This window comes from Canis lupus, chromosome 29, assembly GCF_003254725.2.
Source record: "Canis lupus dingo isolate Sandy chromosome 29, ASM325472v2, whole genome shotgun sequence".
Lineage (NCBI taxonomy): Eukaryota > Metazoa > Chordata > Mammalia > Carnivora > Canidae > Canis > Canis lupus.
This window is the reverse complement of record NC_064271.1, coordinates 33750789-33769963: the sequence shown is the minus strand read 5'-3', so window position 1 is coordinate 33769963 and position 19175 is coordinate 33750789. Positions and strand designations below refer to the sequence as shown.

Genomic DNA, 19175 nt, shown 5'->3' with positions numbered 1-19175 from the left:
TTGGGCTACCAGTGCATGGAGCCTGCTTCTCCCTCTGCCTGTGTCTCTGCCTCTCTCTCTCTGTGACTATCATAAATAAATAAATAAAAATTAAAAAAAAAAGAATTTAGAGATATATGGCTAGTAGTTTAATAACATAGTAGCATGTACGGACTGCAACTTGTTTCAGAAATAGTTCTTCAAGTTTCTTTGGACTCATCATTCTCAGACCCAACTCAATAATGTCTAATGACTACTATGGACTTCGGAGCATCAGTATGTGTGTTTAAAATCCATAAATTTGGAAGATAAAGTGAACTTTTTGATCACCTAAAACCTGCAGGCCTGACCAGTCTTGCTTATAATTGAAGTTTTCTTAGCATTCTTTATACTGACTAAGCTAAGCCCTCACTTGTTAACGTAGTACCTTCATTCTTTGCAAACTCCTGTGCCCTATTAATAATGTAGTCCAGGGTTGTCTCACATGTACTCAGGAATTCTGTGGTGATTGCCATTTTTAAGACATTAGAAGTATTTTTGTTGTGATTGAACTTTTATTTAGAATTACAAATTTATTAAACAAACAAAAAAATCATGGATTCCTTGGGAAGTTTAAATCTTTAATCAGTATTAACAACATTTTCCTAGAACCCCTTCAAGACAATAAAAAAAAAAATCACTTTTGTGACATAGTAGTACATAGTTCAAGAGCCCAGTTGCTAAGAACGCTCAGTGACTTTCAGGGTCAGAGTAATACTCTTTCTGTAGTGAAATTTAATTAGTTAATTTATTTATTCATCATTCAGTCAACATTCATTGATCTTGTAGTACACTAAATCCTTTATACTAGCATTTCTATTTCTATTATGGCTAGCAACAACTTAATATCCCTTCATCACGTCTTAACCAAGACTTAAGAGCAAACAAAAATTGCCTTATTCTTCAGTCAAAAAAAAAAAAAACAAAAAAAAAACTTCCAGATTGTTTTTTTTTTGAAAAAATGAAATAATGGCATTAGTTTGAATTGTTAGAGTGTAACAATTAGAGTGTAACACCGAGTGTCAGAAAGTAGTGTTTCAAGCTTTCTAAGTTATTAGAAAATGAAATTCAATTTCTGAAATTCTCCCAATTGTGCAGATTCTAAATTCAAAACGTGTATCATCATAGGCGTTCTGACTCATGAACTATCATTTATTGTGTTGATCTGAAGATAGATTTCCTCAGAACACCACTAGTCCATTACATACGTACCCAGTTGGAATTTATTTGTATAAGGAAAACTTTTGTTGATTTGATTTTAGTTAGTTCCACATGTATCAATAAACCTCTAAAACTAGCATGTTATTATTTTTCCTTACTTGTACCTGTAGGACATGATTCCTGGGGCTCCTCTATAAACACAGTCTGCTTTTATTTCTTTACTTTCTTTAAAAAATGTGTGTCTAGAATATATGATATAGGTGGAGATGTGTCTGAGGTGGAGAGGCAGTGTCCAGGAATGTCTTGAAATTCCTAGAGCTCCAATGAAAACATTTTGAAAATCCCTTTCTAAGGATAACATATTGCATTATTTTACCTCCCACTACTTCAAAGAGTAAAGAGGTACTTTATTTTCCTTGTTCTGGACCCATCTCTTCACAGCATTAATACTTTCCCTTTTATCCTACTTATCTACAGTTGGGTAAATAGTTACCTATTTACTAAACTCATACATTTCAGAGAGTCAAGGTATTTATGAGCTCCCTTTTCATATTAAATAATGAGTATAAGAATAAATATTGAGGGGTTAGTTTCTCCTCGACATGAAAATGTCTTTGTTCCTCAGATAATTACTGAATTATTTTCTGGGCCATTTCTTGTTCCACTCAATTTTGTTTCTTTAAAGATTTGCCATGAATACATTTTCCCCACAGCATAGGATCTAATGCAGTCTAACTACCATTTTAAAATGCTGCAGGTCAATCTTGGGATAAAAGCGATGAAAAAAGGAAAAATATACAAGCTTTTATGTTTAATAAAAGTACCAGTGTTAAACAGATGTCCCCTTTCTTCCCATGCTCTGCTTGTAGCATTTCACTTACAAATGCTAATCAGATCTGCAGACAGTACCTAGAAGAGTTGGAGTGGGTCAGCTCCAGAGCCTAAAGGACAAGAGTGGGCATCCTAGCTTCATTTCTTCCTAACTGCATGGACCTGCGCAGCTTATTCAACCTATCCAGGCCTCAGTTTTCTCCCTCATTTTCTTGGTGTGATGATGAAACAAGCTCAATGCAGGTCTAACCATATGTCCAAGGCAGACTCACCTGAAGTTTTTGGAGTTAATTATGAGGGCTCTTTACACAGAAGTGCCTAATCCCCAGGATAAGAGCATTTTGTATTAGTAATTTCTCATGTCAGGTTGTGTTGGAGTGAGCATGATCAGATTATTATTTTTTTTTATAAATTTTTATTTATTTATGATAGTCACACGGAGAAAGAGAGAGAGAGAGAGGCAGAGACACAGGCAGAGGGAGAAGCAGGCTCCATGTACCGGGAGCCCGACGTGGGATTCGATCCTGGGTCTTCAGGATCGCGCCCTGGGCCAAAGGCAGGCGCCAAACTGCTGCGCCACCCAGGGATCCCAGATCAGATTATTTTTAGAATTTGAAACATGCTTTCTTTAAAAGGGCCTCCATATCTTATAACTTTTAGACTCCACAAAATCTAGATCTGTCTTTTCATGTAAGTAATTATTCAATAAATATTATTCTTATTTACTATTGGAAAACTCATCCAAAATAATATATGAATTTTTCTATCTTCCTTCTCTTCTTCTTCCCTTGTTTCCTGTACATATCTTAAAGACCTTATATGCTTTGTTGGCTAACTTCCATCATAAGTCATGAGACTCGGTTGTTCTACTCTCCTCTCCGAGAACATGGGGTGTGAAGGCAAAAATTGGCAGCATTTTGGATAAGTAAGATAATAAGGTAATAAGGATGTTCAATTTCAATTGTCACTGATTCTAGCATGATTCAACTTTGTAAAGGTAGTTTAACTGACTCAACCAGTTTCTACTTTCCCTGATCAAGCTTCTTTGCCCTTTTTCTCGAATGACAAATAAGGAGAATAAATCGATAAGCAAATTGGTCATAATTTATACTCTGTATTACCCAATCTTGACTCTTTGGGAACTTTCAACACCATTCTCTTACCCCCCACCTTAGAGAGGAATGCCTTTTTCAATTATCTATGTTCAGTATTACACAAGGATTTAGGTATACACACACACGTATGTGCTTCTGAGAAGAGAAAGTGGCGCTGAGCCACTGTAGAAGGGTTAGATGACATGTCCTAGAGAGGAAGATGGAGGAATGAAACAGATACTGTGTTGATAAGGAGTGGTTGCATAAAACAACTTAAAGTAAGTAAATGTAGACCTTTTTGGGTCTAAAGTGAAATAGAAAACCTGAGAGAGACAACCCTAGATTTTGAAATTGTGACAACACATTTATAAAAGAATTAAAAACTGAAAAAAGCAACCAAGTAGTAATTATGATATAATCATAAACCATAAATACTTTTTAAAAAATGTCCTACAAATTTATTAATAAATATGATCTCATGGTTGCCCTTTGTTGCTAATCTCATATTTACTCAGAAGACTAAATTTTCAGGGCTCTCTATTGCACTGCATTACTCACTAAAGAAATGTTCCAGATAACAGATACTGCTTTAAAAAAATAAACAGTACACATCGATGAAAATTTAGTAGTGTACTCCTAAAAAATTCTGGTATAGTGGTTTAAATGACTATGAAAATTCAGAACTTTGGTTAAAAAATTTAATCAATACTGCCATATAAACATTTATCTGTAGGATCTATGCACAAATGAATCTCTAAACATATTTTGTGTTTTCCTCAATGATATTCTAAACCACTTCTTTTACTGCCTTGATTGAGCTGCAGGCACATGATGTGTTTTAGAACATATCTGCTTTAACTCTGTAGTACTTAGAAACGTTCCTGCTAATACCCATACATGAAAAAAAATCAAAACAACTTGATACTGATTTATTTATAATCACTTGATGGAAGACTGATTTCAGAGGAAGTTGTTTACTTTCACAAACTTCTGCTGTAGTCATGCAGTGCCATTGTTCATCCCTCACTCCATCCTGACCACGGTTCTATTGTATTGTTAGCATCAAAGAGCCCAGCCTTATTAACTTTCTCTGTGTAAATGGGTCACAAGCCAAAGTTTAACTTATTCCTGAAAAACATTCAATGTTATAGGTTAAAGATAGGCCAGAATATATGTGTCAGTTGGTGTCCAAATTGTGATATGTGTCAATTCTTAAGTATGGACAACTTGAATAAGAATCATTTCAATTTAATGCTTTTTAATGAAATTAACAGGCAGTTAATCCATTTTTCATAAATTATATATATATCTTTTAGTTTGCAACATTGCATCTGATTTTCAGTCTGATATTTCATTTATATCAAGACAAACTCAACACTTTGAAGTTAGATGAGAATGAAGCTGTACAAAAATAGAGAAAAGCATCCAAGAACTGATGTAAAGTGCACTCAAATAAATCTCTTTTAGCTGTTCAGAGAACCCCAAGGTAAAGGCTTCCTCCCCAGCCCGATCTTAATGTCTCAGTGCAACAGCTATTTAAGCTGAACCATAGGCCCTTATCTCAGCTTTCCAGATGGGCCCTTTAGGTGCTTCTTTGACCCTCAAAAGGGTAATTGCTTAACATTTGAGAGGGGGGCATATGTGGCAACAAGAAGTTGAAAAGAATAATTTAAGAAGGAATAATAGGATCTGGATTTTAATAATTCATAAGACTCCTTAACAGGCAAGATTTAATTACATCTTTATCAGCTGTCCGTTTCAAATTTGAGTGCCTCACAACAATAAATAGCCTAACATTTTTAACTCTAACATACTGAGGACATATTATTTGAAAATGCATTTCATGCTCTTTTTGCTAAAATTATGTAAGCCAAAATGGATCCTCAGATGTTATGAGATAACATTAAGATGGAAACTTTTTTGACAGTGGGTTTTTAATTAAAGCAAATGAATGAATTCAATTTTCATGTCTCTTCTATTAGATATATATATGAAAAAAAGACCTACAAAGCATAAATAAACACTTTGCTGTAAACTAGACCATCCACAATAGCACACTGTTGACTGATTTCTGTACAAACTATGTTCCAAAACAATTTGCATTCTAAACATATTTAGAATAAAAATCTTCCACTCTGTTGCTCTGGCAACACAGATTATATCTAAAGTAGATGCATGAGATTTACTCCATTTCCTTTTATATACACCTTGGAGAAAGACTTGAGAAATTATTGGTGTTGACACCTTGAATTCTGCATCATGCTATTAGAGTTAAGACCATGTTTTATTCAATTCTTTGATTTTAGCGCTTCTCAGAGGACATGGGATATAGGTTATGTACACAATCAGTATCTTCCACTGGGTAACAAAAACAGAAATTCTTGTACCCAAACCAATTTACATCATTATCTTAGATTATTCTTCAGTATGCCAAACCATTTGGTTGAAAAATGAATTAATATATTGACTGGTCTACAAATTACTGTTTCATTTATATAAGTGCTGTTATATCAATGTCATCAAAGTAACTGATTATTTTGGCATCATTAGATGTTTGGGGAAAGGTTATGAAATTCAACCTCTTTTCTTTCAAGGCTGTGTGTATGAGTAGGTGTGTATATGAACATTGGGTTATTTGCGGTATGAGCAAACATTCATGAGTGAATGTCCCAATATTGTTCCATTTCCTTTTAATTTGTTAGCTCTTGGCCCTTAAATTTTAATTTGATTTCATGCTAATCACCAGGCAGAGTTCATTGGTGTGTGTGAGAAATTGTATCTTTTAGGAATAAATTGGCTACAAGGAACAAGAAACTCAATTCAAATTGCCTTGAACAATGAAAACATTATCACCATCATCATCATTATTATTTATCTCACTGAAAAGAATACCAAAAGTAAGGCAGCCTGTTGCCTTGTTTTAATCTGGTTTAAGATGTCATTAAGAATCCAGATTTTGATCCCCCTTTCTCTACTCTGTCATCAATAATGTGTCAAATATTTGTTCTTCATTATTCATTCTTGTAAGAGTTATAAATGGATATTGGGTATCATTTCCCAGGACAGCAATCTCCAGAAAAAGAAGAGTTTGACTTTTAGTTTTTCTAAAAAATAAAGAAATGTATCTTCAAAGACCTCAAGGAAAATTCTCCTCCCATCTCAATGGCCACAGGTGGAGTTCATGCCCAATTCTAAAACAGTTACAGGTAAGGGAAATGGGACTGCCAAGCGTGGCCCAGGTGGATTAGATCTCCCTTCAGGGTCTGGGAGTTACCAATCTCATGAAACCACAGCTTCATGATAAGTGGATGATATTAGGAAGCCAGAATGGAAAATGATGGTTAGGGAAAACAACATGTTGATAAAGGATATAGATACTTTCCAAATCTATTTAATAATGACTTTCTCCAACTCACCCATGTATTTAGACTTATTTTGTGGGCATTCCGACATCTACATCCTGTGAGAGATAGTCTCTGAAAAATGTAATTGTAAATAATAGTGTTTGTATTTGATAGTACTATGGCTACTCGTATTTTGATGTTTTTCATCTTGTAAACATTGGGTTGAAAATATGCATTTGTCTTAAGAATTTGCTTTGGCCCCATCTAAATCTGGAAATTTCAGGTCCCTTCACCTACTTTTATTATTCATCTAATGTTATCTAAAACCATTTATAGTGACCTCAATCTCTTTTCCTTATAGAAGATGAATATTATATTAACTGAACAAAGATGCTTCATTATTAAAATTGAATACAGCATTGTTTTCTAAAATGTCAGGAAAATGGGTAATAACATTAATTTTAAGAATTCTTCCATAAAGAAAAGCTTAATGTCTGTTATAATGCAAAATGATTGAACAATTTCTGAAATAATAGCTTATGCTCACTTTGATAGCTTACTTTTTCATGATCAAGCATAATTATGTTTGCAATTTCATCTGATACTTATATATTTCAAGTTTCCGTTATTGTAATTTATCTACCTTTTATTATTTTCCACAAAAAGCAATAAATGGATAACTGAGCCCTTTAGAGAACCACACAGCTAAAGCAAAGTAGTCAACTTTATTGATAGAATTGTATTCCTCCAAAAGACCAGAAAACAATCAAAAGAAAAACAAATCAAAAACAAGGGATAACTAAAAATATAAAAAAATGTAACTTATTAGGGACCATTAGAGGTAGCAGTAGTAAATTTCCTTATTTAGTTTAGGTTCTGGGATTTCATGGCAAATTGAAATCTTTCTGTAAGGCAATATCCAGTTCACTGGGATAACAATATTGACATCCTGAACACAGTTCTATTGTCACTCTTGAAACAATGCAGGAAAAAAATAAAGCAGTTTCTTATGGATCACTTTATAATGAACCTTTTCCAGTATGTTCAGACAACAGATAACAGTAACACAAAAACAAAAACAAAAAACCCACATTATTATTAAAAGTAGGGTTCTATTTGATACCCATTTTTTAAAAAAACTGGACTGTTGCTAAGGAGAGATTTGGTTCATTATTATTCAAACAATTGCCTAGACTGTTGATACTAAGTGAAGAGCTGCAGAAAAGAGAACGATGCCTGAAGCTGAATCTTGTGCCCTCAGGTTTCTGGCTGTTTAGCTTAGACGTAGATTCCCTGAGTACTTGCATTACATTACCAGCAGTCCTGCCACTGGTGGTAACAAAGCAGTGAAGCGTGAGACGCAGAGGTGATCCAAACACCAGATTTTCTTGTGCTTCTCTGTCTGTGTCCTGCATTCAAAAAAAAAAAAAAAAAAAAAAAAAGGCATTTTAGAGCAGGGCGATTTTCCCGTATTGTGGGCTGCTATCAGCATCCCTACTTAGTGTCACTGAAGCAAAAGCTCGTGTCAGACCCAGCTGAAGTGAAAGTAATTACTTCCCAGCAAACTGTGTCCTTTGGCCCTTAAAGGAAGATGTCTTCCCCACCCTCTTTTTTCTCTTGGAAGGCATACATTTCAAAGCCCTTCCCTTTCATTCATTTGATGATAATAAGTACTTGACATGAGATTTTTCAAATATGGCAATAAAACAAATACTCTTGTTCTTTCAGATTTCTCACCCCTGCTGACTGATTCGTAGAGATTGAGTCTTGATCAAAGCCCTGTTTTCTCTTTGGGTTTTGATTTCTTTCTCCTTTCCTGAAAGCTCTTCCATGGATGATTTCCCTTTGCCTTTTTACTTCCTTACCTCATCAGGATGAGGTAGATATGAGTCACCCGAATAAGAAACTTGGGAAAAAAGTGTCAGAATAGTGATTAAAAGTAATCGCAGAGAATCTTTTTTTTTTTTTTTTTTTTTAAGATTTTATTTATTTATTTGACAGGAAGAATGAGAGAACATGAGCGGGGGGTGGGGGCAGAGGTAGAGGGAGAAGCAGACTCCCTGCTGAACAGGGAGCCTCATGTGGACCCTGGGATAAGGACCTGGGCCAAAGATAGATGCTTTAGATGTTTAACTGACTGAGCCACCCAGGTACCCCAATCACAGAAAATTGTAAGAAAGGAAAAACAATATATTTTCAAGCCTGAAGTTCTTTACAACAAATGGATTTACCGTTTATATACTCCTTTTGGATTTGGTAGCACAGAAGACCAAATATTTGCCAAAAGACAATGGCATATTCAAAAAGGAATAACAAATAATAAAGTAAATAAATAATAAAAGAATAATAAAGCAAATAAATAATAAAAGAATAGAAAACAAAGTGTGTTAATTGCAAAGCCATATAGAAATTTTCTAAATGAGGAGGAAACTCAAAGTAGTTTTGAGGTAATTGAAGTCTGAAATGCTTTTGTCAATTATCTCGACTCTGAATATAAAAATGTGATTCTAGATTATTTGAATAATTAACTTGGTTCTACAATTTTCTTTGAAATTATGATTACAGATGGAATTGATGCATGGATCAAGTGCTGTATCCATTTTAATGAAAGGAAATAACTACATTCATGCATAAAATAGCCTTATATTACCAAAAAAGGACTCAAAAAGAGAAGGAAAAAGAGGTTAAGCTGTTACTTCTAGTATGAAAATAGGCGTGGTTACAGTGCTCTGGTTCTTCCATTTCCATTCTTCCACCTTCTACTTATTTCCATCCATTGTTCTACCACCCAATGGCTCAGATAAGAAAAAGAATAGTGGATGGAAATAGAAGGCAAAATATTTGCAACCATTCAGAATGAGATGGATTTTAAAATACCCCAAGTATTGCAAAACTTTTTCTCTTGACTTTCTACCCCAAACCAGAAACTATGAGCTCTCTTTGAGAATGAAGAACATATTGTTTTCCTACTTTCAATAGTAGACATGACTTAAATGTAATTTCTCTATATATTGGTGAATATCTGCTGGGTGGAGAAGATGATCAGTACACATTAGATGAGTTAGTGGGACTGATATCCTCATTAAAGTTGCTTATATATTTCTCTAATTTTCCTTCAAATTTTAGTATTTGAGGAAGCCTATTTCTGTTTCCTGCCTGAGTTCCTCTGAATCAAATATGTCAGAATACAATAGAATCATTAGTTAAAAAAGAAAAAAAAATTACCTTTGCTTCTCATTAATCCTGAGTAGCAGGACACGGCTAAGTGTATCAGGCTTACTAATTCTTTGGGTCCCACTGTTGGGTTACCTACCTAGAAAAGACTTTAAGATTGTAGGCACACTACCAAGTCCTTGCTTTCCACTCGTTGATGTGGACGGTGAAACTCTCTTAAAGCTTAAGACGTTAGGTAGATTGATTCCATGTGTGATACTGCCACCATATATTAGTAAGAACTAAATGTTTGGTAATTGGCCCTATTCCTAAAAAAGGCTTCTAAACCCCTTGGAATTTCATAAGTGGGGAGAGTGATAAAGGTGTATTATGTTAATGAGGTGATCCTAAACCCCTCCTAGGGGTAGGAGGTGGTTGTTGGGATTAGAGAGTTGGAACTTTCAGTCCCAGCCTCGACATCTGGGGAGGGCTGAAGGTAGGGAGGTTGAATCAATGGGCAATCACCAGTGCTTTAATCAATCATGACCATATAATGAAACCTCCATAAAAACCCAAAAGGACAAAGTTCAGAGAGCTTCCAGATTGCTAAACACATGGAGGTGTTGGGAGGATAGCATGCCTGGAAAGGGCATAGAATCACCATGCCCTCTCCCACACCTTGCCCTATCCATCTCTTCCATCTGGATGTTTCTCTGTATTGTTTATCATATCCTTTAGTAAACTTGTAAACATAAATGTTACCCTGGATTTTGTGAGCTGCTCTAGCAAATTAACTGAACCCAAGGAGGGAGTTGTTGGAACCTCTGATCTAGAGCAGGCCAGTCAGAAGCATCAATGATAACCTGCGCTTGCAACTGGCATCTGATGTGTTTGGAGGGGGTGGAGGTGGGGGGCATCTTACAGGATTGAGCCCTTAATCTGTGGGATCTAGTGCTATCTCTGGGTAAATACTGTCAGAATTAAGTTAAATTATAGGACACCCAGCTGGTGTCACAGAGACTTGCTTGGTGTGGGGAAAACCTCTACACATTTGGTGACCAGAAGCATCAGAAGTGCAATGTTCTGTGTGAGTAGCAAAGGAGCCACATGGGAAAGAAACACACATTAGGAAAGAATGAGTTTTTTCCCTACACAGAGAGGAAAAAATGGTGAGTTTTTTCTTTACACCACCCAAATGAATAAAATGGATCAATAATGGTTGTTTATTCCACCTCTTCTTTGGGAAAATGGAGCTGCACGCTACAGAACACCATTCTTCACAAAAACAAGAGAAGTAGACCTTAATGCAATTTCTAGTGGCCTTCTTTGAGATATTATGAAACAGAAGCAAGCTCCAGTCCAAGCTGACACGTTAGAAGCAGACAACAGGAAGATTACTATATGAGCTTTTTAAGGAACATATTTTCCAAAGCAAGGAATATCTGACTGGTAAGAGCTGTGCACCTTATTTAGCAGAAGATTGACATTTTACTGTATCCTGAAGTTAATGAGTAAGAGGAAATGATAGAATCCTGGAATAGGAAAGCAGTTATACAGGAAAATCCTCAATGAATCAGGGGAATAAATTCCTCCTCCACAGTGTTTTCTGATGTGACAACAACCTGAAAAGGGTGGGTTGACATAAGAATATTTGGGCGGCATGAGAAAAACCTATCAGGTTGAGCTTGACATTTGTTACTTTCCATTTTTGCTATGAGGCCAAAGTTACTAGCAAAGAGCTGGGATTAGGTAAATTCAGTTCAGAGAATTCGGCTCATGGTCACTAGCAAAATCATCCTACAAAATAAAATTGATATCTCACTCAGGCTTTGAGGAAGTTATATTAACAAGCTATCATCAGAACTGAGCCTGTAGTTGCTCAATTTTAATGTCCAAACACTCACACAATGAGAAGCATGAGCTATACTGGTAGCACGGCCCGCAGGGGAATTCTCTCTAATGTGCCTCTGAAGAGGTCACACTGAAGGGCACTGGACAAGGATAATATGACAGTGACTAGATCTTGGAGCAGTTTATACTGGCTGATCCACTGTTGATGGATTTAGCCAACAGTTTTCCATGAGATTATGGTTCTATTCTCTAGGTGATTAGCACAATATATAAAGTCTTTGGGTTAAGATCAATGGCACTCTCTCTTAACTAAAAGCTTTAATGCATATTTTTGCTTTTCCCCAATCACAGAAAATTGTAAGAAAGGAATTTTCTTTTATATGACATATATATTTTCAAGATGCTTATATTTATATGTTAGCTCACCAGCTACAGTCTTTATGAGAGCTGGATCTGGAATTGCTTAAGATTGCATAACCAAAACCAAAACAGAATAAAAGAAAATGAATGTCAGAAAGTTTGGGCTATCACATCACTGGCCCACAGGTATTCAAGTTTGGAATGAGTTTGTGTTCTCTCTCTTTGGAGAAGTGATGCATACTGCATTATGTTGGGCAAGAATGTTTTTAGAAATGTTATGGAAGATGGTATGGGTGTGTGTAAATGTATTTGTTTTATTGGGTAGTCAAGCAATAGAGTAGACCCTATTTATTTTTGTTTTCCATCAAACTCTTCTTCTGAAACATCACCCTTCTTCGGTAAACTGCACTTTCCCTCACTATGTCTCTTTGGCATAGAAGGTTGTTTTTGAAATAGTGACTTGGACTAGAGTAGACCATTGAGCATGTTCTTCAATCCCCAAGTGTTAGTTTATGTGTCCCTTAGCCTACCCTTGCAAAATCTGTCTTGACTTTAAAAGCCTTTAAGATTTAGTTTTAACCCAGACTGTACTTTAATTTTAAACCTATTTTGAAAAAAAAAAAAACAAAACTATTTTGGTATTGTAGAACAATTTGATAAAATAAAAGAACTCCTTTTTATTTACCAAAAGCATTAAAGACTTGTTTTTGTCTTTTTAATTGATTTATTGCTACTACGTAGAGAAAATTATATAACAAAAAGTGGATTTTAAATTACAAGAAGCATTCAAACATTATCCCCAGAATTGGTAAGATAAGAAAGCTTCCCCCAAATTACTAAAATTAGAATTATATAAAGTATAGTGAAAGGTTAGATATTTCAGGAACTGTATTACAAGGGCAATTTTAAGACGGTGTTAGGAAGCAAAATAGCACATCTGTTTCTTCATAAAGAATAATGTAAGAAAAAGAAGTAAATGCACTTTAAAAATAAAAAAAAATTTAGACTATCATAAGCAGTCTACTGAAGAATAAGCACCAGACTAATTTAGAATACTATTATCATTCTTATTTAAGACAGAAGTGGAACAAGAGCACAGATTTGGAAAAGACTTTTTGTTGTTGTTTTGAGTCTTAAAAAGGGCTTGAATATAATTATCAGCATATTACCAACTTGTTAAAAAAACCACACTCCCAAATTTGGAGATATGTTGAAGATGCTACAAAATCTTCATTAAAATTTATAAATAATTCCATAGAAAATAATGATAGCTTATAATTATTGGTGTAGTTTGAAGATCAAAAGTCTATTAAGGGATCCCTGGGTGGCACAGCGGTTTAGCGCCTGCCTTTGGCCCAGGGCATGATCCTGGAGACCCGGGATCGAATCCCATGTCGGGCTCCCGGTGCATGGAGCCTGCTTCTCCCTCTGCCTGTGTCTCTGCCTCTCTCTCTCTCTCTCTGTGTGTGTGACTATCATAAATTAATTAATTAATTAATTAATTAATTAATTAATTAATTAAAAAAAAGTCTATTAAGATCAACTATAGGGGAACACCTGGGTGGCACAGTTGATTAAGCAGCCTACTCTTGGTTTCAGCTCAGGTCATGATCCCAGGTTGTGAGATCAAGCCCCGGGTCAGGCTCTGCACTCAGCATGGAGTCTGCTTCAGATTCTCTTTCCCTTTGCTTCTCCTGCTTGTACTCTCATTCTCTGTCTCAAAAAGTAAATAAATCTTTTCTTAAAAAAAGGATCAACTATAGGAAGACAAATACCTAATTAAAGTATATATGTGTGTGTGTATATATATATATATACACACACACATATATATGGCAAATACATTTCTCTCTCCCTCCTTGCCATATATATATATATATTAATTATATATAATTATATTAATTAATATTTATGGCATATATATATATGGCATTAAGTAAGTAAAGATATTTTCCCTTGAAATAAACAGAATGAAAATAATTGCCCATATCTTACCTTAGACTCTCTAACTATAAACTCTAGGATTTTATTACCTGAACCATAAAAACATTAGTATTTATAAAGCTTACATTATTATTTAACATTAATAGTTAACTGTATTTAAATTGAAAAGCAATTGTTTTAATGATCAAAAAATTATGATATACATTCTAATATAATTAATACTTATAGCCAACACTTACTGGTTTTATTCAGTAAGTTGAGTATTGAATTTTATCCTTTTTAATGCTTTACATAACTTATCTTAAATAATCTTAAAGTTGGATATAAGAATAAGAAATGACAACATCTCTATTTTAGAGATATAGAAACTGAGTTACCTAGGGAAATGAACTTGGTCACACATGAAATAATGATGTTGCACAAAGCCACCACCCATTCCACAAAATGAACTCCAGATTTCTGGCTTAAGGCAAATCACCTGCCGTGTTCAGGTAACACTTTTTTTTTTTTTTATCAATAAAGTAAGGATATTGAACTAGGTAATCTTGAAAATCTTTTTCAGTTCTTGTATCCCATGTTAAATGTCTGATCCTTCAGCTGAGCGGCAATTTTCATGGTGAGAAGCCTCCCAACTGGTGCCTCCTACACTAAAACTCCAGTAAACTCCAGCTTCCAGTGAACTCTTATGCTGTTTTGTTGCACATGGTTTAATCAATGTAAACCAGTAACAACAACACAATTTATTTTAGATTATTAAATACAAATTATTAGAAATGAATTGGTATAAGAAATAAACCCTATCTCAAATGATGTTTATAAAACACTAATTCCGATATGATTGAATTTAATCATGTAAGCCCATCTTTTTTAAGTTGGAAATCATTCTAGAATTAATATACTCCAGATATATCTATCAGATATCTATCAGGTAAATATATTATATATATGCTATGTGTCTATATCTATATATATCTCAATCAGGTATGTATATGATAGAGAGACAAGAAGATTTCCCACTGAGCAGGGAGCCAGATGCGGGGTTTGATTCCAGTACCCTGAGATCATGACCTGAGCCAATACTTAACCAACTAATCCACCCAGGCACCCCTTTGAAAGAAGCCCTACACGAAAGTCCAATAAAGGCATCCATATGGAAAATGACTTTTGACTTCTCTGCCCTTCACACTGATTCTGCACTTTTGTTTGAGCTGTGATCAAATTCTAGTCCTCAGTATTTTGCTTCTAGAAAGTAGAGATGAGAATGGGTAGAAAACAGGTGAAAGATTGAGCTACTCATTAAATTAGAAAATACTGTAAAAAATAAGACATAAGAACAATGCAAAGCAATGTATTATAAATTAAAGGCAGGAAGAGAGAAAGAGAGATAATTCATTTTGCCTTCCAAACTAAAATATTTACATGATTAAATTCAATCTTGTGATATATCACAAGCAAAAATAATCAGCAAATATAATCTTCACTCAAACAGTTGTAATTGTCAGAATTGAAGGGCTTAGAATTTGAATGTAGTGTTATAATTGACTAATAGAGTCATCAAGAAATATTAACTCAGTTACTGCAAAGTAAGCTTAATTTTAAATTAATACCAACTGTTTATCTTTATGACTTTAGTGTTTTCCTCAAGACCTAATTAGTGTAGATTAAATTCATGGAACCTTTACTAGGAAATAAATAATACCAAGGATATAAGCTGTATGTCATTTTTCTTTCAAAATCAGGACCTCAGACCTTAAATAAGTCTACACCTTAGTTCCTGCTATTAGTTGACAAATCTTAATTATTAAGACCCCACATTATTAGAATGTGTCTCTTATATTTAACTGGATTTTGTAAAAATAAAATTAATTTATGGCGGTAAAAATCAACATCTATTATTTTATAATAATGGACTGTGGGAAGCTAGGAGTTTCTTGAAAAAGAGCTTGCATTTTCCTTTGTAAATGGATACGCATGCTAGTTAGCAGCATTGAAGTAATCATTACAGCATTCACCATGTTCTAGAGCTGCTGCTGAATATTTGAGGGGTAGTAACTCAGATTACTCCTATACCTGAGGGAGGAGCAGGACAGAGGAGAGAGAGTTTGCCTCCAGAGGACTACTTCTTTCTTATTGGAAGAGGAGAGAAAGACAAAGTTTGCTGACAATGGTAGGAAAGCCAGAGTCTCCTTAATGAGATCCACTGGATACCTTCTGGCAATTCAGTCATTCCTGTCCTGGACTCAAAAAGGCCAGACCAGTTTGAACCCTGGGCTTCTGGCTGTAATATAGTGATTTTCAAGAGTTATGTACCTCAGAACCAGTTGGGAAGCTGGTTAAAATTGAGTTCCCTGTGATATTCTGAATAGGAAGCCTAGGGCCAGCTTAGGCACATTTTTAATTTTTTATCAGTATTCCTCATGATTCTCATAAACAGTTGTCCAGTTTCTGGTAAACCAGTCCAACTCCCGTCTTCAATCTCTCCAAAAATGTTATGGGGATTTATTGGTTTAACAGTACAAACAGAACTAGTGGATAAATAAGTCCTGGAGAATTTATGCACAGTGTAGTAATTATCGTCAACAATTCTGTATTATAAACTACAAAGTTGCTAAAAGACTAGATCTTAATTGCCACCCCCCCAAAAAAAAACCTGTTAATTTTCCTTTAATTATAAATTTATCTTAACTGTCATGACTATTTAAATTTATTATCTATGGGCAGAGAGCTTATTCATAAGACCAAAGCAAGTATCATGATAAGTGGTAGAAAGAGAACTTTTGGAAAGTAAAGCACCTTGTTGATGATTTGCCTACAATACAAATGAGGAAAGCATTCTTTAAAAAAAAAAAAAAATTTAGGGATGCCTGGGTGGTTCAGTGGTCGAGCGTCTCCTTTGCAGTAATGTTCCTTTGATCTTTCCAAGGCCTAAGGGCATGATCCTGAGATCCTGGGATTGAGTCCCACATCAGGGTTCCCGCAGAGAGCCTGCTTCTCCCTCTGCCTATGTCTCTGCCTCTCTCTGTGTCTCTCATGAATAAATAAATAAAATATTTAAAAAGAATAAAATAAAAAAATAAAATATTTTATTTAAATTCAATTTTCCAACATATAATACCCAGTGCTCATCCCAGCAAGTGCCCTCCTCAGTGTCTGTCACCCTGTTACCCCATCATAACCCTTTGTTTGTTTCCCTGAGTTAGGAGTCTCTCATGGTTGTCTCTCTCTCTAATTTTCCCCCACTCAGTCTCCCTCCTTCCCTATATGGTCCCTCTCACTACTTCTTATATTCCACATATGACTGAAAGCATATGATAATTGTCTTTGTCTGATTGACTTATTTCGCTCAGCATAATACCTAGTTCCATCCACATCGAACCAAATGGTAGGTATTCCTCCTTGAAGAAAACATTTTAATGATGAAGTGGTGGGTGGGAGGTCATTTTTATAGAGCAGTTCTGAATTGAAAAGTTTTAGATTGTAGCATACAAATGAGCAGACCAAGGGAAGGATGTGTACTTCCTTCTAAACCTCCAAATTTAAACCAAACTATATAGAATCATGAACTAAATGATGCTAACCTTTAACTAATTTTTATCAATAAGAATAAACACAAGTGAGTAGGATCTATTGTTATAGATCTCAATTTTAGTCTGTTGAAGGCCTTTGTTTTCTGTAGCTGTTTTAATTGGACTTGGTTGCCAAAATCAAAGCACAGTTTGCATGCTTTCACATAGCTTTTTCTGTCCTCAGTGGTTTGCAGCTCCCAAAGGATCATCAAAGGGTATATTCCTTGTTGAGTGTCTTAAGTCTACAAAATAAATGATGGACCAAAAAATTATTCTCTTATTACCAAGGTTTTTAAAATTCTCTTTCTTTTTCTGATGTTGAAGGGAGTTTGTGAGAATAAGATGACTTTTAAAGAAACAATGAAAGAGGTCATCGGGTATAAAGATGGCCATGCCCATGAGAGCTGTAAAAAGAGAGTTCAGAAACACTCAGACTATGAATTAATAAGTATTACAACTAGAAGAAACCATAATAAGATCATTTAATTCTCTTCTTTTACAAGAGCAAGAACTACATTCCCCACCCTCGCAAAAATAATCCTGTGACTAGCCCCAATATCACAATTTGTGATGTCTTCTTCAGCATCTTTCACTAATTTATCTTCTTTGGTTCTTTTTTTTTCTTCCTTGGTTTTTTCTGAGTTCAGCAATTGGAATAAAATAGCCCTCTCTTCATTCATCTCATAACTTATGAGGAGGGAAAGACCAAAGGAACATTACTGCACACAGAGGTTACAGTCAAAATCAAAAGGTCCAGTGGAAAACTACTCTTTAGGAAGTAAATTCAGTAAGACATATTTCCATATGGTTTAATAGTTTAAAAAACACACCAATGTTGAATTGAATCATTCCAGAGCATTTTTGGTGAAGAGACAGGCCCAAAAGATGGAAACTCTTTTATTTGCCAGAGATAGGTAGGGATAAGTTAAATACATTTTGAGCAAAAGTGTTCAGTAAATATTTGTGGAAAAAGAGAAAGGGAGAGAGACAGAGAGATTGGTTTAAACCTGCGACAGAGACATTAAAACAGATAGAGAGAATAGAAATATTTAAATATAATCTGATGCTTAAACTCAGAGGGGAAAAAATACATTTGGTAAGCAGCCAGATTCCCCACCTTGAACCGTAAACATTTACAATGCACTAGAGATTAAGAAGTTCCTATAAATATTATGTCAGCCTTTCTCTCTCATTGTCTGTTATTAGAAATGGACCTACCACTGTGTGAAGACATCTGGAGTACTCCCAGCATATGCTATTGTAACCATTATGGCATTTAACAGCTGTCAAAGGAGGAGGCACATTGCAAACATCCTGGTTGGAAACTTGGAAGTAGTCTTGGCCTCTATGGTGAAGGAATTAGAAGCCCATTGTGGGCTGATTGCCATGCAGACTATTTTGTGAGAATTTCTGGATCTCTTTGGTGCAACACTGAAACGATCTTCTGGTTTTGTGAAAAAAAAAAAAATCTGCATTCAATGAATATCTTTAATGGAAAATTTTAGGAGACTATTCAAAACTTTGAACCTTCCCTCATGATGCTTTTGTCCTGTGGTGATACACTATGGATTCATGGTTTATGTTTGTTGAACCTCCAAGTAAGTGTGGGGTGGTCATGAGTTTCTGAGCCAGAGTTAATAGTTAGGATACTATAACCTGATTAAAATGTGCATTGATGGCTGATTTTAAACACCAAAGTAGACTTTTCAGGGGGGAAAAAATGCATGTTTTGAAGGAGAGAGAGCAAGAAAGCAAACAAAAACCTTGTGTTTTTTTTATATTTCATGATACATTTGAATATAAATCTATCTCAACAGGAAATTCTAAAGTAGCTAGAAAAATAAACAAATAGC

At 35.0% G+C, this 19175-nt stretch overlaps 1 protein-coding gene across 14 annotated transcripts in view; it reads right to left on the bottom strand.

Annotated features, from left to right (window-relative positions):
• Nucleotides 1–7154: 7154 nt before the first annotated feature.
• CNBD1 (cyclic nucleotide binding domain containing 1) overlaps nt 7155–19175 on the bottom strand; it is a 539688-nt gene continuing 527667 nt past the window's right edge. For all 14 annotated transcript variants that reach the window (XM_025433554.3, XM_025433558.3, XM_025433559.3 and 11 more), the window contains one exon: nt 7155–7857. In XM_025433554.3, the coding sequence (XP_025289339.3) occupies nt 7579–7857 (279 nt within the window). In that variant the 3' untranslated portion in view covers nt 7155–7578. The remainder of the gene's footprint in view (nt 7858–19175) is intronic.